This window comes from Taeniopygia guttata, chromosome 2 (genome assembly GCF_048771995.1).
Source record: "Taeniopygia guttata chromosome 2, bTaeGut7.mat, whole genome shotgun sequence".
In the NCBI taxonomy this organism is placed as follows: Eukaryota; Metazoa; Chordata; class Aves; order Passeriformes; family Estrildidae; genus Taeniopygia; species Taeniopygia guttata.
In genome coordinates, this window is record NC_133026.1 from 35,000,746 (window position 1) to 35,026,170 (window position 25,425).

The window sequence follows — 25,425 nt, forward strand, 5'->3', positions numbered from 1 at the left end:
ACACTGTTTCATATGGCATTGTGAAGAGTCTCAGAAAATAATCGTGACATGATGGATGTAGAACAAGACATAAAACTAGATGTATTTGGAGCATTTATCCAATTGTCACTATCAAAAGAAGATTTCAAGCATGGCTTGCATAGGGTTCTCTTTGGCACTGCCTAGTACTTTCATTTGCAACTTTACTAATGAAATACAGGAGGTTTTTTTGACTTTAATGATGACTGAGTCATGCTGAGGGCATGGTTAGGTATGAAAATCAATGATTCATTCTACAAAAGATTTTTTTTTAAAAGAATAGCATATAACTTTTATTAGAAGATATGTGCCTTTTTGTCAGTGTATTACTAAAGAATTGTGAAAACTAACATTTTAAAATGGCAGGAAAAACACTTGACTTTAACACTTGAGATGTCTGATCCTTGATATGAACGATATCATTTGGTAATAGAAGCATTCTTTATTTATTATTAAATCATGAGGGCTTTTTTCCCTTTTTTTTTTCTTTTTTTTTTTTTTTTTTTTTTAACATTGGGTAAGTCCACTGAACCTTAAAAAGTCCCTTACTCTCTCCTTAGAGCAGCAACCTCTGGCTTAAATTCAACTGAGTTTTTGACCCAGCAGGAGCATCTACATGTGGTTGACTGTGATTTGTTCTCTGCAGAATTGCATTTCAGGTCTGTGGGCTAGGTTAAGGCAAGATGTAATAGTTGGACAGGCTAGCATCTATGCATTTGGTACTCATGGCTCTGCTCCAGATCCATGAGCTTGCTCTTTAGATGTATGTTGTCATCATAACTATAATGAGGCTGTTCGTACTGTACTTTTGGAAGCGGTGCAGTATAAAAGTCTTCAGTCTGCTGAGAGCTAGATATTTTGGCTGATCTTCAGCTTACAGCATATAAACACATTCCTCTCTGTTTTTTTCATTTTATTCTTCCACTTTCCCTTTTCCTCCCTTCCTTCTCCTCAAGGACACAGACTTTGGCTATATTTTTCACAACTGCGTGAATCGAGAAATCTGAGCAGATGCCTGTGCCACCACCGCCGCCACCACCTCCTCCTCCACCACCTCCACCACCTTCTGGAGGGCCTCCTCCACCACCACCTTCTGGAGGGCCCCCTCCACCACCACCACCACCACTGGTAAGACTGACTTTTCATTTCTGTGAGCAAAAGCTTAGCTGGAGTAGCCAGCTCAGAGCCCACAGGACTTTGGCATGGATATTCATAGCAAATATCTGGGGCAGATGTTTGTTTTGCTGGCACTGGTTCTGTTCATTACAGCAGTGGTCTTCAAAGTGGGGTGTGTGAGATGATCCATTGGTGTGTGGGATAAAAATATTGCAACTTCAGTCATACATGTGTATACTTTATAAAGAAATAAACCTATCTATTTTGGGGTGCATGTGCAAAAATTTTGTTACTGCTAGGAGTGCATGATCAAAAGGTTTTGAGATGATTAGAGTGCATATGGTGAAAATGTAGCATTTGTGAATACTTTTCCAGCCAAAGGGAATTAATTTTTGTATTGGTAATGTACAGATGGTAAGTATTAATTTCTTCATCCTTTTTCTTACAGCTCCTATTAAGACTCACAGTGTTCAGCTGTACATTTTGCCCTTTCTAGCACACACTGTCTTCCTGGGGATACAGCACAATATTCTTTTGTACATGTGCAGGAACAATTACAGCTTGTAGCAGATCATTACTGTGTGTGTCATGAAGCAGAACATGTGCCTTGCCAGTGTGTTTGCAATAAGAGGAGGATGCTCTGGGTGAACTTTCAGGGTATTATATTTTCATACCTTCACAATCAATTATTGTACCTATGGTAAAACCTGCTTAAGTAATTCCTTGAATTCTGTGATCAGTTGGGCATAACTTATTTCTGCATTGAAATTCTTAGACGTTTTTTGAAAGAGTGGAACCTGGTACTGTTGTGTTCAAGTCATAAAATCTCTCCTGACTTTTTTTTCATATATATTTCTATCACTGCTGTGGTTATTTGCAGAGTATGTTAGTCTGTGTAGCAAAAAAAGTACATGGTACTTAAAAATGTACTTCAAAAGTACTTCAAGTTTATTTTTTTTAATAACTACATTTCGCCCTTGCATTCCCTGGCATCTTTGCCTGTTTTGTTCCCAGGAAGGTTGGTGGATTTTGTTTGTTATTGTTCATAATGCTCTTATTTTATCTTTTTTTTCCAGAAGGAGGTTTCTTCGCAAGTTTCTTTCTGCTACTTTACAGGCTGAACAATTTTGTAAAACTCCCCATGAGTTGTGGAGATGAAGAGGAGGAGGATAAAGACAGCAAATCAAATAGGCAGTGTTTGATTCTTTTCAGCATTCAGATTCAACTTTGGCACCAGGAGCAGTGTTTCCAATTAGCAATTCTTCTGGGCTGGTACACAACCTATACTTAGATGCTGAAATAAGTGGGCAGCATATTGTGAGCAGCTTAATGCTCACAACTGCAATTAAAGTCAACAGAAGCCACAAATGTTCTTATCCTAATAAATTTAGATCAGTAAAGTACCTAGAGACACTTTTAGACTCCTCTAACATACGCCAATTGTAAATGACTTGAGAAAGCTAAAAGGACCCCTAAGGATCATTATGAGCAAGTTTAGGATTTTTTTTGTTTCCCCTTCCCTTTTCTGACTACTAAATCCACTACTGTGATAGGGTTTTGATACAAGAAGGCTTATTTTCATGTTGTAGTCGGGTCATTCTGTTTCAAATGGCGTGATCTCTGTATAAGATAAGCAGAATTTAGAGTCAGCTCAATCTTGGTGACATGATACATACTAGATGTGTTTCTAGTTATTATCTGATTTCAAAGCTTTGCTTTTAATAAGTCTTGATACTAAAAACAGTATCAACAGAAATAATATAAAATCAACAGAAATAATTAATAAAATAGTGTGGCAGGACATTGTTTTTTCTGCAACAGCAAAATTACTTTTCCCTGTCAAAACTGAATGAGAGACAGGATAAGGAATCTGCCTGGTGAATTCAGCAGAAACACAGAGTAAGAGACAGCTCTGCAGCTGGTGCCAAGTTACAGAGTAAAACCTTATAGTTGGGGAGTCTGCAGAAACTTGCTACAGACCCTATTTTCTTTTACTGGAAAGCTCTTTTCTAGAAATTGGCATTTGTCTTTTACAGTTGCTAATCTGCCTAGCTGTTGTTACAGCTGCTAGATCTACAGTTAGGGGATGGAAGAAGGAAAAAATTTAACAGGTGTATAGCTTTAAGGAAAACCTTCAAAGAAAATAAGTTATTATTTGGCCAACAGCTGGAACAGTTCCAAAGCAAACAGCACAGTGATTTTTATTACACTAGTATGATTAAATCAGAGTAAGATTTGTATGGTAGCAATTAAAAATTAGATTTTAATTTTACTATTAATATGTGGGTGAGCCACTAGTTTAATTCAAGTGATTTATATTAAAAGAAAAATGTCTGTGTGTAGGTGGGGGCTTTAGGGTTTTCATGTAGTTTTTCATGATTATATTGCAGGGGTACCATGGACTTGTCTTGCTTTTCTAGTTATGGATGAGAACCATACTTTCCTCTTACTTTCACTATCAAGAGATTTTTATTAGAAGTACTCATCACATTTTCTTTTTCTCTGCACAGTTGCTTTGTGAATATTGTGAGCCTTGATCCCAAATAATTTTGCAGTCCTTACTTCATGGAAATTCTAATCAATGTTGGCACATAACTTTTTTGTCCTGTTAACTCCTTCTTAAGGCAGAGTAAAGTTCCTGCCTAGTGTTTTTCTGGCCTTGTTCCTACTTTTTCTCAAGACTTTTGGACTTGCTGATATTCTGTAAGTACTTATACTGAATTTTTTTCACAAAAGTTGTTACAAGACAATAAAAAGTGATTTGGAGATGGTATTTAAGACATGCTAGGAGCCACTTGTGCCCAACAGCCAAAAAGCTACTGGCTGTTAGACCAAACTTAAAAGGAAACAAATTCCTGGATTTCTCAGGAGGGAATGGTGGGATGTTTGCTGTGGCAGATGTAGGTGGCTGAGTCAAAATGTAAATATAGCTAATTAGATTCATTAACTAGGTCTTCAAATGCCTACCTTCTAGGGGTGATAGAGATGAGAGGGGTGAGTAGGCAGAAAAAAACTATGCCCGGATGTATTTTCTGGTGCTGGCTTACAGATTTAAATTCTCTTCATGTTCCCTTTTTCTCTACACCTTAACAAAATACACTTGGATAGGAGGCTTTTTCTAAAGGTCTTTTAATTAATGTCATGTAAGGTGGGTTTTTTTAATTGAGTTTTTGTTGGTGGTCTTGGGAAGAGGGTGGTAGGTTTGGCATTTTTTAAAGCTTTCTGCCTATGAAAACTTTATTATATTCTCACTCTATTTCTTTTATCACTCCTGCCTTTAAGCTTGGCATATGAGGCAACCAGGTTAGTTTCAGTTTGTCACATTTTCTGGAGTAGGTGTCACCACTGAGATGGATTAAAATTTTTCTCTACTTAATTTTTCAAGAAAAGGATCAAAAGAGAATTTTGCTTTGATAAACCCTGTTCACTTATTACATGTAGTGAAGGCTGCTTACTGCTGTGTGGCCTCTGTATATATGAATTTGTAATGTTAAGATCAGTCATCACCTATTAAAATGTTAATAATGGAGGAAGTGTGGATGCGTGGCAGCCCCGCTGGGTTGTGCCTTACTCAGAGATGTTTGTTTAATGATTCATATGTTTGTGGAGTTTAAGAAAATACTTCACTTCTCTTTAGAATTGTTATGATTAAAGTCTTATCATAGAAGTCAACCCCAAAAATCACAATAGATCAGGTGATTAAAGCTCATAAAGTAGCACCAGGCATTTATTTGCTGCCTTGTGGAACACTAGAAATAAGGATACCAGAAGGAGAAAGTAATATGCTTATTTTGATGATAGAAATATGAAATTTGAAGCAATGATGAATGCTAGACTAATGTAGATTAATCTTAATAATTACCTCATTCTTATTTAATTAATGTTTTTAAAAAATTAAAACCAGAATTACTGTTGTAGATAACCCTGTCAGTGTTTACCAAGTTTGTTATTCTCTTCTTATTTTCTACTCTGTAATAAAAAACTCAGAAAAGCAATTCCTCATGATATAATGCTGTGGTAAAAGCATAATTTACACAGAAGAAGGATTTCCAAGGTTCAGAAAAACATCACCTGATAGTTTTCCTTGGGGGAATGTTTTTTTCCCCTGCTTCATGCAGTTGTTAGATTGAAAACCTTGATGAGCTGTTTCCTTCAGCCTTCATAAGAAATTCAGAGAGCTACAGTGTTCATCTGAAGTTGTGTGGGAGTTGGTTTTGCTCCTACGACATTTAGCACTCCTGTTCTTTGGAAAGAGAACAAACAGCATATGTAAAACATCTTGGCTGAAGATAATGATGATCTTTGCTATTTTGATTTGGTCTTACCAAATATAGTATGAGCGAATGTGCACATATGAGAACTCAGATGCATAAAATTTTGGTCATGATAGCTAATTATTTACTGTAAAATTAAAGTAATCTCTTAAGTTTTTATTCAGACCCCTAGACATGCAAGTGTAATACTGAAAGAAAGCCTTGTTCATGGTGCCAATAGTGAAATAGTTAGGAATGTGTTTATTAAAATTTTATCTGAGCTGTAAGATCATATTTAGTACTTTGTCATGGAGCCTAGGGAGATACTAAAGCACAATATTTATTGCTGATAGGTAAAACTCACCAGAGTGAGAGAAAGTACAGGCTTAGTAATCTTGTTGGTGATTAACTCATCTACAGACTGTGCTAAGGGCTGGACAAAGCATAGCTGAAATTTTTAGTGCTTTGTTCCAGACAAAATAAAGGACTGATTTATACTATTTTAATAATATATCATATCTCACACCACTCTGTTTTCATAAAGAAGTGAGAGTCAATCATGCAGAAAAAAAAAATGCTGTGTCTTTGTGTGGTTTATTAATTTTCAGCTGTTGGAAAATTGGGATTGCATGGCTGTGGTGTCTCAAAGTCTTGCTGCTGTAGCCTTCTACTCTTGTAGTCAAGAAATAGAGAAAGGATAAGTGAGAGCTGTGAAATGTGGGGAAGATGAAAAGAAAACATAAATACTAGGCTGGCATTGCTCTGTTTTATCTGGACAGGTACAGGAGCATGGATTGCATATTGCTCCTAGGTGCTAATCTTCTTGAATGCCTCACTTGAGAACTGTTATGTCGCCGTTTTAAATGTATTTAGATAATGAGTTCTGTTTTGTAGGTTTCTTCATAATGTCATGTGTTCTACATGTGTGAATGGAATGCATTTGAAGAGCATTCTTTCTCTTTGTTTTTCATCTATATAATATACAACTATGGAAATTGCAGAGTAGATTTATCAGCTATAAATGATCGAGCCCTGGTAGCAGAAGCAGCCTAGTTGCAGACAACTAATAGGTTAATTTACCATTCTAATCACAAAGTAATAATGCCCTTAAAAGTCAGTACCCCATCTCTAGTGTATGCAGTGGCTACATATTAAATTCCATCTGTCAATTAATATTATACTACTAGCCTTTTAATTAAAAGAGAACTTCAAATTTTAGCAGCGCTTGAGTAGGACTTCTCTGAATGGCTGGAAGGTGAGAGTGCAAGAAATGCTAGTTTCTTCTTATTCTCTCTTGGGTTAACCATAATTTTGTGTGGATGCTAAAAGGCATTTCAGAATGATCAGTAGCTTCTGCATAGGTAAGTGGGTATGAGAAATAGCCTAGCCTAGCATTCTTAAAAAGAGATTAAATTGTGATGTATATAGGTTGTTACCTGCTGAAATTTTTGTTGCCACTACTCATGGTATCCCTTGTAAATCTGGGGTCTCTGCTATGGTAGACAGAGAGAATAAACAGTGCTATGCTAGTGTCACCTGCTCCCATGGCAATGTTTTCAGCCTTGTACTGTTTGACGCTTTCATTGCAATGCCAGGCCCTCAGATTTTCTTGTTTGTGTAAGAGTTTTCCCTTTCTTTCCATTGATGCAAAGGCTATCATGGGACTTTGAATCCCAAAATTTTAGAAATCAAAAAATGAAGTCCAAAATTAGCTTTTGATGTCAGTCCCAGGGTATTTTTGGTATTTGACTTGTGATCTTTCTGGACTGCTGAGAAACACTTTTAGAGTAGTTTAAATTTTATACTGCCTTCATTTTGGTGACTTCTGTTACTGCATATTTTCTTTTAGTACAAGACTAGGCAGAATTTGCATTTAAAATGTGGGTGTCAGAAAGTTAAATACCTACAGAAAAGCTCAGCAGGTACAAATGATCCTACTTATTCTGTGGCATTTTTTGTATTCAGGTACAGAAATCTAGCAACCCACACTGGAAAACCTTAAGTACACCCTTGTGAATAACCCCCCAGCTCTATTTGAACCCTATAGTATACAAGATTTTATATTATCTGATACAGCAGTGCTAGAATAAGGTGCAGAGGGTTTATTGGGTGCAGTGGCATTGATTCCTGGTGGTGTTTGAAATGAGCACTGGGAAGATAGATTTATAAGAAAGTTGCTCCTGCTATGCTGGCTTTTGTGTTTTGCTCCCTGCCATTGTGTGCAGTGGTAGCTTCAAGCAGGTGCAGAGCAGGCACCAGGCTCTGCTAACACTGAAAGACCTCGCTATTTGGGACTAAAGCCAGGACTAGGTGGTGGCTATAGTGCCAGGAAGGGATCTGTAACAACTTTTGCACTACTTCCCTAGCTGGGAGCTGAGAAACAGGGTTGGTGTGGACACAGCCTATCCAAGTACACACATTGCTTGATGACCTTTTCAACCTGGCAGGCTCAGACTGCAGAACTTTGTGTGATGGAGACTGAGATCATGGTTAATCACTGCTGAGCTGGGTGTAGGTGGAATTGTCAAGTGCTGGTCCTCTCATTATGTTGAAACAATGATTTCATTAGCTGTCAGAAAGCTGTTTGGCAAGTCCCCTCATGTGGGTTCCCTCAGAAAAGTTGGCTGGAGAGTGACCCCTCACATGGGAAGCATTTGAAGCTCAGCTTGCTAGAAGGCTGAGAGAGTGCCACGTTTGCCCAGGCAGATCAGGTGCCAAGAATTAATTAGTTTTGTCCTGTGATACAGCAGAAACACAGAAGTGGCTCTGATCTTGCAAATGACTGTGCAGGTGGAGTCTTGCACTGTGGTGAGGTCTCCCATAATTAAAAAGCTTTAAATCAGAGGTCAGAGCTCTTTTGTGAACTGAGGTACCAAAAACCTCTCCAAAACTGCCAGGTACCAGATCTCCCAAGCTTGTTTAGAAACAAGCAGTTTAAAATATTTAAAATAAAAGAACACATCTACTTTTTTGTTGAGACTTGTTGGATTTTTCCTTAAACTGGAAGGGGGGATTATTTTGATTTTTTTATTTTGTATTTGACAGTACATGAGTGAAACCACACCTGATGCATATGTAATGAAAATACAAGAAGGATGACAGTGTTTTTCTCTATGGTACTCCTGTTTGTGATGTGCTGGAAACTGGGTTTATTATTTTAATAAGCTCTTTCTTTTTGTTTCTACTGTTTTTCTTGGCGTATTCCTGGTGGAGACTTTAGCTGCTGGTTTGACAATTCTTTCTAAAAGCAATGCTCTTGCCTGCTGGGCAAACTGTTTCTGCTGCAAATGTAAAACCATTAATTCCTGGCATAATTCTAAACTAGTAATAGTGGATTGACCTTGGAATCAAGATCCAAATTCCTCTGGGGTTTCAGATTTCATGCTGAGCTACAAATTGAGAGATGGCTTTTATAATTCTGTGCTATGTCAAGGAAGACATGCTGGTCAGCTTACACTGAGATTTCTGGTCAACTTCCATGTTTTACTTTCTTCCAAAACAACCTCATTCTTTTAATAAAAAGTTATGACATTGTAGTTTGTTAGACTGTCCTGGCATCTTACTGGCAATATTACTTTTTTTCTGTCAGTTCTGCTTTTGAAAAGGATGCAGTCTTTGAGGAGCTGAATTCATTTAAATACCTTAGTCCTGATGGTTACAGAAATCTCCTTATGGAACACTTGTGGTCAGCAGCTTGTGGTTAAGTGGAAGGAAGCTACAGAGTAGGTTGCTTGCAAGCAGGTCTCCCCTGTTCTTGGTCCACTCTTTTTTATCATCAATGGTCCCAGAAGGGTATTTTAACAGACTCATGCCCTTTAAGGCCCCTTACTCAATGTCTGTGCTATCCCAGACTGCTGTGAACATCAACCAAATGCCTGGCTTTCCTTCAAAGGAGTAGGAGATTTATGACTGGATGGAGACCCAGTCATCATCTCTTCCTTCATGCTCCCCTGCTTGGAAAGTCTTGTGGTGCCATATGGGTAGTAAGAACACTCATCATCCTTCCTCAGATGGTTTACCAACCACAAACAAGCTGTGTTTTTCTCTCATCTGCTCAGCTATCTCTGACATGATGCACATACTGCATTAGGCAGCTAGCTTACCTTTTTTGTCCTCTTTCCTGAAAAATCTGTATTTGTTTACACCAGAATTTCGGTTATTATTAATATTGAAATAATATTTGGAGAATTTTGTTATATTTCCAGTGGTTTCTGCTCTTTCTTGATGCTTTATACATCCTTTATTTAAGGTTTAGATGTTTCAGTTGTCTCTCATTATTGACAAGCATTTTCTATGACCAGACCTGGCACTATCACATTACTGACTGCAATGCCTCCACTTGTGCCTCTTGCTTGTTTTGCCCTACCTGCTGTTTTAGATGCTGGTTTTAATTTTCCATTGCCATATTTGTAAGCTTTTTCTCTCACATTTTTGAGTTTAAGTTGAGTCTATCAATCATGACAGAGAAGGCTAGGACTGGCTCAGGAACCTATCCTCCCCCCCTCACCCCTCCACCCATCCCCCCATAAATATTTGTCTCTGTGATCAAATATCCTTTATCCTAGAGCTTTATGCTTAGTCTTTATCTTGCTGCACTGTCTTTCCCTTCCTTAAAAGCAAAACCTGAGGTGTTTCATTCTGCGGTGGTGAAAATCACTCGCCTCAGCCTGGATCTGTGCAGGATTGGCTGAGGATGGCAGAATAAAATAAGAATACAAGGGATTTCCTCAATCTCTTTTCCCACTAAAATGTATGCTGCTTATGCCTTCTGCCAGTACCTGTGCTTAATCTCTGCATTGAATTGGGAGATTTTGTCTTTGGGGGAAAAATTTGTAATGGGAGAGAAGAAGGTTAATTGACACCAGATTCATAGAAATAATTTATACTGTCAACAAAAGAGAGAGCTCTCATGCTGCCCACAATAAAATTCTGACATGAAATGTATTGATCGGTCTTTAATGTTATCATTATATGTCTCACAAAATAATAAGGGAAAAGATAAATATATTTTGACTTTTTTTTGTTTTAGTTTTTTAATCTAGTTCAGACAAATAATTTTCTTCACAGGTGTCTTCCCAGTGTTTCCTGTAAAATGTGACCAGGAGAAGGAATATACTATGGTGATACAATTCATTGCACATTAGAAGTGTAAATACTCAGTACTATTAAGTTCTCTGAGTAAAAGTATGCAGTGCCTTTGGATGGAATAATGCTTTATTTTTTTTTACTTATGGCTCCTATCTAATTTAGAGTTTTAGTACTGGATCATCTTTTCACATCAGTTGATGGGTTTACTCTGAAAGAAAGGCCCGTGACTGCCTGGCTATTGGGCTGTCCAGAAGGCTAGAGGTACATTTTTCCTGCAGCTGTCCTGTTTATGTAGATCTGTATTACCCTGAAGTACTTTACATATGCATTCAAGAGCATATTTAAAATCAGAGTAAATACAAGCCATTTATGGTATAGTATGTATGAACTGTGACTGAACTACCTGTCCAGAGTCCAAAGGATTTTCCCTTTTCTGTGTGCAGGGGTACTCTTTAACATCTGAAGATTATAATTAGTATCAATATAAACATTTTCAAATAGCTGGTACCTTCTGCATTTACAACACTTTAGTAGCTCAGCACGTAGGTCTCTTAAATATTTTAAGTATCGTAGAAGCCCAGAGGGTAGGTCGATGCTCCCATCTGTCTTGTAGGATGTAAAGTGACATTCTGAAGGTGATGCAAATATCACAGAAGAGTGTATCCAGAAATGAAGCTCATTGCCATGCATTTCAGTCCATTTCCCCTAGAAAAAGTCTCTGTTCTTAATTTGTCTGATACAACTCAATTTAGATTGTGATTACTTAGGCTCGAACCTGGAGTGGTCCATGTATAGAAAGTGTAAAAATAGAGTTGTTCTTCTAAACTAAACAATCCACTTTCACAGAACCCCTAACTGGATGAAGCTGCTACAAACCACTGGCTGTGTCCCTCCATCACAGGGTACTGCACACCACCAAGTAGCTCTGCACAGGACCTGGTGACTTGTGCTTCACAAAAACCACTTCTGCCAGAGAGGATCCAGCCTTGATCTGAAGTATTATCAAGAGACTGATAATCTGCTGCTGTCTGTGGCTTGTCTATTTGCATCAAACGCCTGTCTCTGCTGCCTGAGCCCTCACCATTCCCAGTACAGGTTGTGGTGTGCAGGCAGACCACCCCTCAGACTTCAGGGCTGATAGTCAAAACAGAGGTGCCAAAATCTGAGCTGTTGTCTCCAGTGTTTTGAACACTGCTTTGGCTCTTTCTTTTACACCTCCAGGTTTCCACAATGTAACTTTAAAAATCTGGAGACTAGAACTGAGCTTGTGATTCCATTTTTGATCACACAGTTTTTTTTTTTTAAAGGATAAGAAATATTGGAGGAGTATACTGTCCCTCCTTGTCATACTTGCTAATTCAGGCTTGCTGCTGGAGCCCCCTTCCAGGTCCAGGCCTGTGGGACTTGAAATGCAGGCTTTAGTTTCAGCAATATGACTATTATTTGTAATCCAGTCACTTTCAGTTTTACATTTGACATTTTTAATTGTGCATTTTCTTTCTCCTTTCCCCCCTCCACCTCAGCAGTGAGGAAACATGTTTTGGTTTGTTGTTCTTTTCAAATGGACTCAAGCTGCAGTGATTTAGATCTCCTATATTCATGGTGTCCTCATTCATATTTCCACTAGTCTAAGTTACCAGCTTCAAATTCTGAAACGTTTATTTCCAACATTGATGATTTACAGTCTGAAACATCACTTTAAAAAATATGATTTGAAGGAATTTTCCTATTTAATCAGGTATTTTGAAGACCTGACAGATAGCCTAAACATTAGTCCTATACTTTACTGCATATCATAGCTGAGTGTGTAATTTCAGACACTGAAGACAAAACATGGTGGAGGTGGGTGAGAGGAAAAGGAAGTAATTCTTATGTTCTGGCTATTTACTTGCATGGTTTGTTCCATTCTTCTAGTTTCTAAGTATGTACTGAACGTGACATTCATTGTGTCTAAAATAGTAGCAGAAATAGTAGCAGAATAACCTAGTGGTTGCTAAGGTAATGAGAACCCACTGTTCCCTTACCAATTCCTGTAAATAAAGTATGGAATTTAATTTCACTCTGTGTTACCTGAGGCAGCTCTGGCATCTGATAAAACAAACGATCTTCACATTCTTCTCCACTTCCCTTCTGATTTTCATTGAAATACTGAGCTGTTTCTCTTTTTGTAAACAAATGAAGCTGCCCTGCAGATGGTGGGGTAGAAAGTAGCCTAAGAATTACATCTTATGTCTTGCACCTGTTTTCCCTCTGTGACTTTAAATGTATTTGTCTTCATGTTGAAACACTACTATTGCATGTGATCAGGGCTGAAGATTTAACAGCCATAAGAGTTCCTCTTTGTTTTCCTCTTGATGCAGAACTTGCATGTTTGTTATCTGTGCCTGTGCTACAGATTGCAAGCACAGCATGAGTGTGAATCCAAGATTTATTTCTTTATCAAAGAAAGGAAGGTTGTGTCAAAAAACAATATGGTAAATCCAGGAATTTGCAAATGCTGGACACCAGTAGATGGTGAGATACCTACCTGGTGAAATGATTCTTGGCAAGGATTATTACTGGCCTTGGGAGTGCAGGCAGCAAACAAGAAATCCAAAGGAGCTCTGACTGCCGTGCAACCAGGCAACACTACACCCCAGACCATCTTGACTTTGTAATGGAAAAAGAGAATCCATATCAAGCTACTTAGCAGCTAATCAATCACCCGAGTCCACCAGGCTGGGCACTGAAGATTGAATCTCTTACATACATGAAGAGGAAGAAGAAACAGCTGGGGCATGGGATGGAGTTATGCATGGAATAAGAGAATCTGCTTTAAGAGAGAGGCAGCTTGTTATGCTGCATTATGGAATGGCAGAACTCTTCCTGCTCTTTTAAGCCACAAATTTTTGTCTTGCTTGTGTTACACTGATATCAAGTCATGGGTCACTTGCCACAAGTTGCCACAAATTGCCACAAGTGAGTTATTTTAGCCTAGTAGCTGTCTGGATATCAAGACTTTATATACAATACTCTGTCTGCCCAGAGAAGTAGAGTGGGAGGTGAAGTGGACAGCTGGCATAATATATGGACACTTGAACCCGGAAATGAAAGACAGCTGCTGGATCTAATTTTAAACACAGCTCTTGATCAGATCCCTCTAGATCCCGCTTGTCCTGCTACAGCAAAGTCATTAGAGGGAGTAGAGAGACAAGAAGTTGAAGATACTGGTAAAGAGCTTTTGTGAGGAAGGGAATCACCTTTGTTCCAGTTATGGTATTTCCATTTTTCACAGTAAGTATTGTCAGCTTCCAGAGCAGGGGAGTGGAAATGGTTTGTGGCTGGTACAAGGTCTAACACCGCTGCCAGAGGCTGCTCTTCTGGGGCCTTGTAATGGCCAGTGGGACTCCCCGCTCTGCAAGTACGAGGGCAGGCAGCGCTGTTTCAAACGAGGAAAATGTAACACAGTGGGGCTTTTCCTAACATTTTAAAATAACACGTGGTTACATATCAGCAGGTTGTAATTCCGAGTTTTTACATCAGGGCTCGGGAATGCGGCGGCGTTAGCGGCGGTCTGGAGCTCCATCTAGCGGGCCGTAGCAAATCCCGCTTGGCTGGGTTTTGGGCTTTTTAGCAAGCACGAAAATAACCAGGAATAATATCGTACTGATAGAATTCTTCACTTGGGATTAGCCAGTTAGACACGTTATTAGTTCAGCAGCTGGCTGAGTGTTTTCAAGTTTCTGTTTTGCTTTCAGAATGCCATTACCAAGCTGGGTTGGTTTTGGGGTTTTTTTCAAGTGTGACGGTATTGTTCAGCTTTATTACAACTATGATGCTAAAATTAAGGGCTATGGAAACATTTCTGGTACTCATTCTCTTTAGGGAATTAGCTAACCTCTGGGAATTTTGGAAGCAAACAGAACATTGCTTCTCTGATGAGAAGATTCTCCTCTATTAGATTGCTCTGTTAATCACAATAGGTTTAGGAATAACAGCTTTGCTGTTTATTATCTGTTTTTAAAAAGTGAAGCATCCAATTTTTTAAAAGATTTTTTAAACATATATAAAAATAAACTTGAAGAAATAAGAATAAAGAATAAATTTTGTTTGTTTGTTTCATTAAAAAACTTTAAACTGCAATTTGACTTTATATTTAGCAAGCTTGGTTAGGATAGAAACGTTACTAAAATATAATTGTATTGTTCTAAAGGCATTCTACTTAAACTGGTGTTAATCTCCATTACAGAGAGACAATCTAAATAAGTTAATAATCACATTCAAATATAAGTGCAGCATGCATTTATCTATCTCTTTTCCTAAGAAAAGTGATAAACCAGATATTTATTATAATTTGACATATAAAATTTTGATGTGAAGCATTGTAAATATTATGATAAGAGCTGAAAGAGGAAGCTGGAGCTGGAGTTGTAGGACAGAGGCCATAAAGGGCCAAATGAAGTCACATTTCATTTAAGTATCCCTCCTAATTTGCTTTCAACAGCGTTAGCCCTACTAGTATTAGTTTTGTGTCATATTTAAATTTTCACCTTTCCTGCCTCCTGCACAACCAAATGTTCCTGTTGATTCGACTCAGAGGCTTGAGAGTAACAGCTGCCAGGGAGGGCTTATTTCAAATCTTCTATCCCATGTTTGCCTGTATATTCTAAATGTGCATTTTTGTCTGTATCTCCCATCTAAAGCTCTTACTGTCCACAGGCAAGCTCAGAGATACCAAAATTGCGAAAGGAAGACCAGAAAGCACGAAACGCACTCTTGGCTGATATCCAGCAGGGAACTCGCCTAAGGAAAGTGACCCAAATCAACGACCGCAGTGCACCACAGATTGAAAGTGAGCATGTGCTCCTCAGCAAGGAGCTTTGCTGAAGCCTCGGGTGTGGGTGGAGGTCAGATGGACAGTTTCACATTGAAGGGCAGGTTTGAAGGTCAGCAAAAGTCTGCATTATTGTATGGCTTTAGGATGCGGGGAGGGAACACTTTCTAAAAGTGCATCCTGCTCTGAGATCAATGACTCCAAATAGTTATCACCTTAACAGGCATTCCTTGCTCCAAAATAAATCCTTGAGAGCATTTCAATAAAATAATTAGGTTGCTCTAGCAGAAGAACTGTTCTTTAGTAGATTAAAAGACAAAAAAAATTGTTGAAAAATTCTGGAGACATAAATTCAGTATTAGGCCTAACATAGCTACTTCTTGGTGTCACGATTTGCATGAGGTTGAAGAGCACCAGAGGGTGCTGTGCTCCAAGGTACAGGTCAGAGAGGGATGGCAGTTCCTGTGTAACAGTACAGGGAAAAATTTGGTCTTGGCACTTTGCTGCCACCAAGCCTTAGGAGTCTCATGGCAAAGAAGAAATTATTTTCTGATATACCCTGCATTTTTAATTCTTTTTAACAGAACCCAAAGGAGCTAACAGAGATGGAGGTAACCCAGCTGTTAATAAAGGTGGCTCTCAGCAGCCTCTGGGAGGTTTATTTGCTGGTGGCTTTCCTGTTCTCAGACCAGCAGGCCAGAGGGACATGACAGGTAATGGCTTCATCTGTATGAAAGCAGAGCTGGGTGGGCAGAAATTTGGGATGAAAAGTACTTTGAGATTAGCTTTACTAATTGATTTTTATTGGGTTTTTGTTGGTTTTTTTTTTTTCCTGAATGCTTAGTTCATTGTGTGACCATGGAGTGCTCAATAAATAATGTGATTGGAGCCACCTTTCTAGATCTCAGGTGCCTTATTCCTTAAAATGTAAATAAAATGCTATCTCCACACTTGGTAAGAAAGAGATTAAATATATCTCTTTAGCTGAGGTTTTTACATTATTTTAATGAAAAACTTTTAATTGTGTCTTGAATACAATGTTGAAATCTGAGTTTATCAGTTTCAGCACAAATGGCAAAGTCATATTCCTTCCCTCCACTAGTGTATATTTCTATGCTATTATAGTCTTGGGTATTACTTTAAAGATTAATATTTAAGATTTTTGCTCTCTGGATTTTATAAGAATATAGCTTTGATCCAGCAAGGCAATTTACTGATCTGAAAAATAAGGGTATTGATGCTTCACAATGACAGGAGGAAGGCACATGGGGAGCCCCACTGCTGCTTTCACCTCAAGAAGTGCCAGTATCAATTAGGGATGAATTTTATAGTCATAGTAATGACCTCTGGCTTTGTTGAGCAGCTGGTGCCTGCTCAGGCAGCACAGAGAAAAGTATGTTTTTTTAGGGAAAGACAGAATGCGGCTCTACCTGAAGGTTTTTTGCTCCCAAAAGGTAAGCCAAAGATGCACAGCACTGTATGTGGTGAGGCTTTTGACATAGCTCCAGTGGCAGTGACTACTTTGAGTTGCTCTTTAAACAACGGTCATGCCTATCAGACTATGTGAGTGTTGAATGAGATGTCTTTTTTTGACATCTTGCTTTGTGGTAAATTCTTGACATTTACTCAGGAAAAGACATTTTGTAAGTTCAAGAGTCTTCAGGCATTTTCTGTTAAAAAGGAAATATCAGAAGCTGTGCCTTCCAGAAAGCCTTTGAGGCATTACTTTTAAAAACTTGGCTTTTATCCATGGAATTGAGGTTTCTGTAACATTTGTGTGAATTTTTTGATCCTAAGCAAGTATTTAGCTTGAAGGATGCCAGTTGATGTGTGCCAAACTGCTTGCGTACTTTTCACCAGGACTCTCGATGCCCAGCAGGCTGTACCAGGCAAAATGAGGCTGGTGTGGAGGGCCCCAAACTCTGCAGAACAGAGTTCCTTCTCCTGAAACGGTTTCATTCTGCAGAAGCTGAGCAGCAGGGAGGGGAGCAGGGTCGTCATATAACTAAGCAGAGTCCCTGGTGCCCACTGGAATGCATCACCTCCTAAGTCCCATTACAGCGTGGGCAACTGGGGTGAATGAGTTTGATCCTTCCGGGTATCCACTAGGGAGGGGAAGGTGAAGAGCTTGCCTTTATCGCCGTTCGGTCCGAGGCATGGGAACACAATCCCGGTGTGTAACATGTGGTATCTGGTTTCCAACAGGGAGGCCCCCTGGGCAGCTCTCCGGAGGCCGCGCAGCATCCCCCAGACCCTGCGCCCCGCCGAGCAGCGGCGCTGCCAAGGCGAGCAGCAGCCCCTCGCCCCCGGCCGAGGGCCCGAGGGCAGCTGCGCCGCCGGAGCTTCCCGGCACCTCCCGAGCAGCAGCGGGAGCGGGCCCCGGGCGGCCCAGCCTGCCCGCCCCGCCTCCCCCCCCTCCCGCCGCCGGCAAGCCTTCCCTCACCTTCCCTCCTCCTCCCCCCGTGCCCCCTCCGAACGACCGCCCTGCCAAGGCGGGGAGCCCCGGCGCTGCCGCCCCGGCCCCGCTCCCTCCCCCGCTCCCTCCCCCTCAGGCTGACAAACCCGCCAAGCCTCAAGCGGGAGCTTCGCACCCGCCCCCGCCGCCCCCTCCTCCTCCTCCTCCGCTGCCCCCCGTGCCCCCCTGCGGGCACCCGGCCAGGGCAGCCGAGGCCTCCGCGGCCGCCGCTCCGGCCGAAGGAAGGGACTGTCCCCTGCCCCCGCCTCCCCCGCCCCCGAACCGGCTCTCCTTTCCCCCCTCCCCGGCCTCCAGCGGTGCCGACGTGCCCCCTCCGCTGCCCCCCAAGTCTCCCCACTTGCTGTCGCAGTTCCATAAGCCAAGCAACATCCAGTCGCTGCCGCTGCCACCCACCCCCGGCCCCCCTCAGCCCGCAGCCGTGGGGGAGACCAGGAAGAAGAGACCCGGCCGAGGCGCAGGTGAGAGGCACCTCCGAAGGAAGGAGGGTTTTCCCTCCCTTCGGCTAGCGGGGAAAATCATAGCATGATTTGGGTTGGAACAGAACCTTGAAGATGACTTAGTTCTTCAAGGCCGCCTTCCAACCCAAACGATTCTATTGCACTGGTGGCTGGAGAGCGTGGAGGGGCAGGGATGAAAGCACACATGGGAGGAATACCCATAGGTTGCCCGGCTCATGATGAACTCCCAAAACATCCGGCTTTTTGAGATGCCAGGCAATTCTTAGCACTGGGCACACACACCTTTATCGTTTAAGCTGCCACTCTTGGAAGCAACATGCTGATCAGTGGAGACAAAGTCTTAGGACCACTGGGCTGCTTCTTGCTGTTGTGTTGGCATTGGTGTGTCTCCAGCAGTGCAGTGGGTGCTACTGACAGGCTCAGGTGGGGGAGCAGACAGCACACCACGGTGTCTACCAGGTCAGTAGCTTCTCATGTGCCAGCCTGCCTAGGACACCCCTCTACAGCTGTGCCCATGCAGCAGCAATATGGGCAACAGCTGGGAAACGCTAGAGAATATAATGAAACAGAGATGGGGCAGCTACCAGCTATAGGTGAGCAACAGCAAATCTGGCTGCAGCCCTCTGCTGTTCAACCAAGAGGAGCAGCCAGTGCCTCCTGTGATCAAGGTGGTTGGGCCAAAGATTTCTCCAACTATTTGGGAAGTGCAGTATTATCCAGTACTTCCTCAAGTAGATGATAAAAGGAAATTTTGTTAGACTCCTCTAATGTAATGAAGATAATAAAAAAGATGAGCCTAGATTTGTGTGGGTTTGAGAAATGGAGACAGCTACTTAACAGGGAACATCTGCAAATGTTCTGTACCTTGTATTTTAGCAGCCACATGTCAGGAGAAAGATTTCCCCTTTAAAAGCCAGGGGAAAGGCTGTGTAAGTACAGATCAGGTGCCTTGTGGTGATTAATGCTGCTCAGAACTCTCAGATTAACTGTTACTATGTCGAGATGCCCATTTCTCATGGTAGTTCAATTTGTGTGTTTTCCATAAAATTGCCCTGCCTGTCCCTCGTTATGCAGGAGGGTAAGGAGTTTTGAGAGGCTGCTAACATGGAGGCCTTGGGCTCCCTCCCCTCACACAACTCCTGTGGTAGGCCTTCCAGATGTAAACTGTGATGGCCCTTGCAACTCCTCAGTTAAATGCACAAGACTCATGGTAATTCCATTGCATAGCTGCCAAAGTGTCAGGAAAGTTTATTTTAGGCATACCACCTAGTATGGCTGTTTTGCTGATTTCCTTTGCTTAAAGAGCGAAGGAAAGTTTTGTTGATTTCCTTTGCTTGTTCCTGTGAAAGTGGAAGGATAATCTTCCCTTCCAGACTGGGACAAAACCACATTTCAGAATGTCACACTTTCCTTAGAACTGGAAATGGAAAGCCCCAGCCAATTCTAGTAGTGACTTAATTTAATACTTAATGCCACAAATCTGTGGTCAGGCTTGGCAAATAAAAACTATGGGTATGTTTGCCCCAAATACTGCATTCTTTCTACACCCCCTCCACTTTTTTGTAGTTTGCTGTTGGTTTAAGTCATGATGATGTTTATATGCTGGTCTCCTGGGACTTTTTTAAGGAACCGGTGCTGGGAAGCTGGTCACACCTCCACAACCACCTGCAAGATCCCCAACAACTGAACTTACAAGCAAGTCTGGAGTCTCAACTTGGGCTACAGCTCATGACCCCTACACACCACTTAAAAATGGAAATATGCACATCATTGGTAATATCATTAAATTAAATATCTTGGCCTTAGTTAATAATTTTGGTACAGAAGCCTGTGTGTGTCTCAGACCTCAAAAACTCACTCAAGACTTTGTCCTAGCAATAGCAGGGTAGTATAATAGAAACATTTTTATACAACCTTACACAATAATAGAAAATTAGGGCTTTTTCAAAAAGGCTTTGAATTCAGTCAATAGAAAAGCACACACTACCTCCAAAGTTCCTTAACAATATGAAGAGTTCCCATAGTGTGCTTATATTACTAATCTTCAAACCAGATCATGGACATTGAGAGGTTTCACTCCTATAGGGCAAAGACCACTAAGAATTACTTTAGTGGTCTGATGAATTGGCCATTCATTCTTGTTTGTAGGTACAAGTCTCAAAAACTACCAATGAATACCTCTATTACCACAATACTATCAATGCAGAAAACTGGAACAGCAGCCAGAAGCTTAACTTCAGTTTTAATAGCAGGCAATGTTTGCAATTAAGAAAAAAACTTGGGTGGCTCACAGAAGTAGATGGTTTATACAGAAAGAGCCACTACCAGTTCCAGGATAAAATAAGCCAGCATTTTAAATTGAAATTACTCATGGCAGCATTATTGGGTTTTGGGTTTTTGTTGGTTTGGTTTTTGGTGTTTTGGTTTGGTTTGGTTTGGTTGTTGTTGTTGTTCTTTTAAGTATCTCTCTAGCAGCAGCTAATGTTTATTTCCCTGAAACTTCACAGATGACTTTGAATCAAAATTTACTTTCCATTCTGTGGAAGATTTCCCTCCACCTGATGAATTCAAACCATTTCAGAAAACATATCCCAGCAAGATACCCAGAGGTAAGTTTGTAAACATGGAAAGATCTGATCATTATCAAGAGGTTTAAAAATGGGGATGCTAAATAAAGAACTGAACCAGCATTAGCATAACTGGACTGCTAGCACTGCACAGAGAGGAATGGGATTTGTCACAGTGGCAACAGGGACCAAAGATATATTGAAAACCACTTAGTTACTTTAGAGTCTTAGCTAAAAACAAATTATGTGGCTGAACATGCAGCTTGTGTTTTTAGATTGCTAAATTTACAAGGCCTGTGACATTAAAAACAGTCATATTGTAAAAACAGACTTGGGAAGCTATTGAGTTTGATTTTTTTGTTTACTAACTTGTGAAATCACAGAGAAAGATTACTTGATCCATGTCTTCTATTATGTATTTTGATTTAAATCCTATGCATGGTGTTTAACACACCTGAGTAACAATGAGCCTGGACTTTGTCAGGAAGTGATAAATGGCTGAACCTTGCTTTATTCTTTTTTCTCCTTTCTTAACTTAGTGCTTAGAATCAGGTCACTGATGTAAGAGCAGTTCACCTATCCAGTTTTGAAAATGGGTAGTTGAAAGTACCAAAAGATCTCATGCCCATATTCTGCTTTTTTATAAAACCTAGTTTTCTGAATTATTAGATCTCCAACTTTTAATTAACCTTTTGTTTTGTTTCCATGCTAAGGTACTTAGCATGAATTTTCATAGTAGCCTCATTCAGGCTAAACAGTCTCCTGTATATTCTGATTTTTACTGAAGGGCTGCAGAGCACAAGCAATATGTGTGTGTATGTATGTAAACATGTGTATGTATATATCATGGGTAGCAGATAAATGCAATGTCCCTGCTATATAACTGCATCCAAAATACCTATTTAAAATCTGTCCTATCTATTTACAGATCCCTCTAAAAATCCTCCATTAAGAACACACGTGAGATGAGAAGAGTCTTCTGATTTCTCTGGACTAGCGTTAAAAAAAGAAGATCAAGATAATATATAAGACAGTCCCTGTTGCAGTGATAGATTGTACTTGAGTCACAAGTACTGCAATATTAACATTTCTATAAACTATAAACCAGTATAAGTTATACCTTTTGAACTGGCCTACATACTACAGGAATGTTAGTACAGGCTTTTAAATTACTGTATATAGGTGAATATTTTTTAAGCAAAGCAGCATAAAGTTTAAATTCTTTGTAGTGCTGAAACAATTCTCATTCTTATTGTGCTGACAATGTTACCTCAGAATATTTTGTGCTACGTGCCTGCAGTTCTTTTTTCCCCTTCCATCATAATTTCTGGAAATTCTCCAGTACTTATTTAGATATTTTTTCAATGAACTGTCAAACTAATATGCTATCTTTAGTCCGTTTTTATGTTTCCTCACTTCTTCATTCTGCCTGGCCTCACATTGCAGCAGGATGTCACTTTCATGAAGAGATGGGCCCACAATCCTTTTCTCATGAAGCATGAAGAGGAGATGCCAAGGAGCTGTGGCTGGTAAATGAGCATACCTCCTAATGATTACATATCCTTATAGGATAATGTCTGAAGAAGCCTAGCTGGGTAGGGTGGTCATGGACTTGACAATGACAGAACCTTTCCAAAGCAGAGGTTCTCTGTTGTAAGCAAGAAAAAGAAACTGCGTGTGTGAATACATGTGCCGCGATGAGCATACATAAGGACATGTCCTGTCTTTTCCTGCTGGCACAGTGGGTATTTATCATTTCTGCAATAGATTGCCTTTACCCAGCAATTACAAAGCCTTCGGATGAGGGGTCCAAAACCTACATTTTAGAGCTACTACTGTTCGCTAGCAGTGACGGTTCATTGTCCAAAACACACCACGTGGAACACTCAGCCCCCAAAGTGGTTGTTGTCTCAAATAGAGTTGGTTGGGAAAAGTAACAACCTATCAGCAGACTAGGTTGAAGTACTGCTTTTAATATTCAGACCTTGGGTGAGGTTTTTGGATCACAGATGTTTAGATCTGGTCCTAAGATGTCTATTTCTAGCATTTATTACCCTTATTCTTGTGCATTGGGAGTACACCAGGGAAGTGTCAGGGAAATGATCTTCCACTCTGCTCAGCACTAGTGAGGCCACACCTGGTGTATGGCCACATGTGCTGTGTCCAAATTCTGGGCTCCCCAGTGCAAAGAGGACATGGCCATGCTGAAGAGAGTCCTACAAAAGGCCACAAAGGTGATGAAGGGACTGGAGCATTTCTCCTATGAGGAAAGGCTGAGAGAGCTGGGACTGATTAGCCTAGAAAAGAGAAGGCGCAGAGGGGATCTCTCCAATGTATATAAATATTTGAAGGGAGGGTATAAAGATGGAACCAGACTCTTTTCAATGATGCCCAGTGACAGAACCAGAGGAAACGGGCAACTGCAACACAAGAAGAGCTATCAGAACATCAGGAAACACTTTTTGACTGTGTAGGTGACTGAGCCTTGGAACACGTTGCCCACAGACCTTGCAGAATCTCACTCCTTAAAGATTCTCAAAAGTCATCTGGACTTTGTCCTTGGCAACTGGCACTAGGTGACCCTGCTTGGCCAGGGGTGTTGGATCAGATGACCTGTAGCCATCCCTTTCAATCCCAACCACCCTTTGATTCCTCTTTTTACAGCTTTTCTGCGTTCCTAGACCTGGGTTACAACAACTCAAGGCACTGCTAGGGGCAGAGTGGCTGGAAATCTGCCTGACACTAAAGACCTGGGTGTGCTGGCTGACAGTGGCTAAACATGCTGAACAGGGGCCAGTGTGTGCTCAGGTGGTCAAGAAGGCCAACAACATCCTGGCTTGAAGAGGTTCAGAGGGGACCTTATTGCTCTCTGTAACCTGAAAGAATACTGTACCAACGTGGAGGTCAGTCATTTCTCTAAAATAAGAAGGCACCAGACAAGAAGACATGCCCTCAAGCTGTGCCAGGGGAGTTTTAGATTTGATATTAGGAAAAACATCTTCTCCAAAAAGGTGGTCAGGCATTGGAACAGGCTCCTCAGGGAAGTGGTGAAGTCACCATTTAATACCTACAGGTATTTAAAAGACTTGTAGATATGGCACTCAGGTGATCCCTCAGGTTTTAGCTTTTACATTTTTCAGATTCTGTACTGCTTTAGCGTATAGTTCTGAGCTTCATATTAGGGGATAGTAAGCTCTTATCATAGAGTAGGTAGACAAAGGACCCTTGGTCCTGGGGACCAAGGACAACTGATCCAAATTCCAGGCCCAAGAGCGTAAACAATGGTGGAATGAAGAGAGAAAAAAAAGGATGGAACTTCATAATCTAAAGCTATAATTGGATTATTAACTCCAACATGCTAATGGATCAGAACTTACAAAAGTGAGAGACCTCCTGACTAGTTGTTCATTTTGTGACCATTTTGGGTTCATCTTGGGTGTAACCCTGTCTGGGCTCTTGTACTGCCCAAGGTGTGTTCATTGAGGCCTTCTAATAATACCTGCTTTATTCTTTAACTCCCTCTAGTCTCTGTTTTAGGTCAGCCTTCACAAGGCATCACAGGGACATGGTTTAGTGGTGGACTTGGCAGTGCTGGGTTAACAGTTGGATTAGATGATCTCAAGAGTTGTTTTCCAATATAAATGTTTCCATGATTTACCAGCCTGAAAAAGAATACTGCTGTTCCAGGGTGAGTCTGGTGCTAACAGCCAGGCTATTACAGTTATAGCATTAATTTACATAATTGCCATCAATTCCCCTCAGTTAGAGGTGTAATAATGTTATAGATCACTGATGATCTTTCCCCATGATGTTGCCTTTGAACAAAACTTTTAGAAAAGACAGGTAACTGCATCTTTACATCCCTGTTTTTCTCTTTATTGTTACAGCAGCTCAGTTATACTGTAACTATTCCAACACACATGCACATTCATGGTGTGAGATGGTGTAGGGGTAGGAAGCTCTTCACCCACAGGACTCCAAGAAAGCAAGATTAGTTTTTTTTCTAATTTATCATAATAGCTTGCTGTACATCATGTGAAAAGAAAAAAGGTGGTGATGCTTTGACCAATAGTGTCACTTACTGTAGTTGCTTGATAAATATGCATGAATGTAGTAACAAGCAGGGATCTTCATCTACATTGCTTCTCAAACAAATGGAAAAGTTGAATACTGTTTTTAAAACTATTTTGTTATAGTACTATTAAAAGTGGCATATTGTTGGCTCTCATTTATTCTGAAATGTGTGTACTACTCTGTAGTAAGTACCTTCTTAAAGATTTAAAAACTAATTCTAGACTACCTGCCAGCAGTTATAAAAGGAGAAGAAAATTTTACTCCATTTTTTATTATGGTTTGGGTATTTCAGAAATAAACAACATATTTCAGGGATGAAATGAGAAATCCTGTGCCTATTTGTTACCATTTCTGAAATGTTTCCAAATATTTGTCTTTCAAAATCCATTGAACCATCTGGAGATACAGAGGATCACAATGACTGTCACTGTGAGGCAGCTGATCCCGTAAGTCCCACTGTGTCCTTCCACTGAGACCCACCTCCGTTGAAGACCACTGCAAATATTAAGACATGCAGTTGTTCTGGTTTCTGCTGACTGCACCAAATCATGCTGCTGTACCA

The 25,425-nt window shown here is 40.6% G+C and overlaps 1 protein-coding gene across 7 annotated transcripts in view; it reads left to right on the plus strand.

Moving 5' to 3' along the window:
• The window catches only part of WIPF3 (WAS/WASL interacting protein family member 3), a 38,792-nt gene extending 13,602 nt beyond the window's left edge, over window positions 1-25,190 (plus strand). For 4 of the 7 annotated variants that reach the window (XM_041714462.2, XM_072925670.1, XM_041714463.2 and 1 more), the window contains 6 exons: window positions 975-1,146; window positions 15,174-15,306; window positions 15,873-16,001; window positions 17,494-18,222; window positions 19,849-19,995; window positions 20,730-25,190. In XM_041714462.2, coding sequence (XP_041570396.2) covers window positions 1,030-1,146; window positions 15,174-15,306; window positions 15,873-16,001; window positions 17,494-18,222; window positions 19,849-19,995; window positions 20,730-20,878 — 1,404 coding nt within the window. In that variant the 5' untranslated portion in view covers window positions 975-1,029 and the 3' untranslated portion in view covers window positions 20,879-25,190. Of the gene's footprint in view, window positions 1-528; window positions 13,749-15,173; window positions 15,307-15,872; window positions 16,002-17,493; window positions 18,223-19,848; window positions 19,996-20,729 lie in introns of those variants that run through there. The other 3 variants (XM_030264912.4, XM_072925671.1, XM_041714464.2) reach the window with 3 other exon arrangements.
• Window positions 25,191-25,425: the final 235 nt, after the last annotated feature.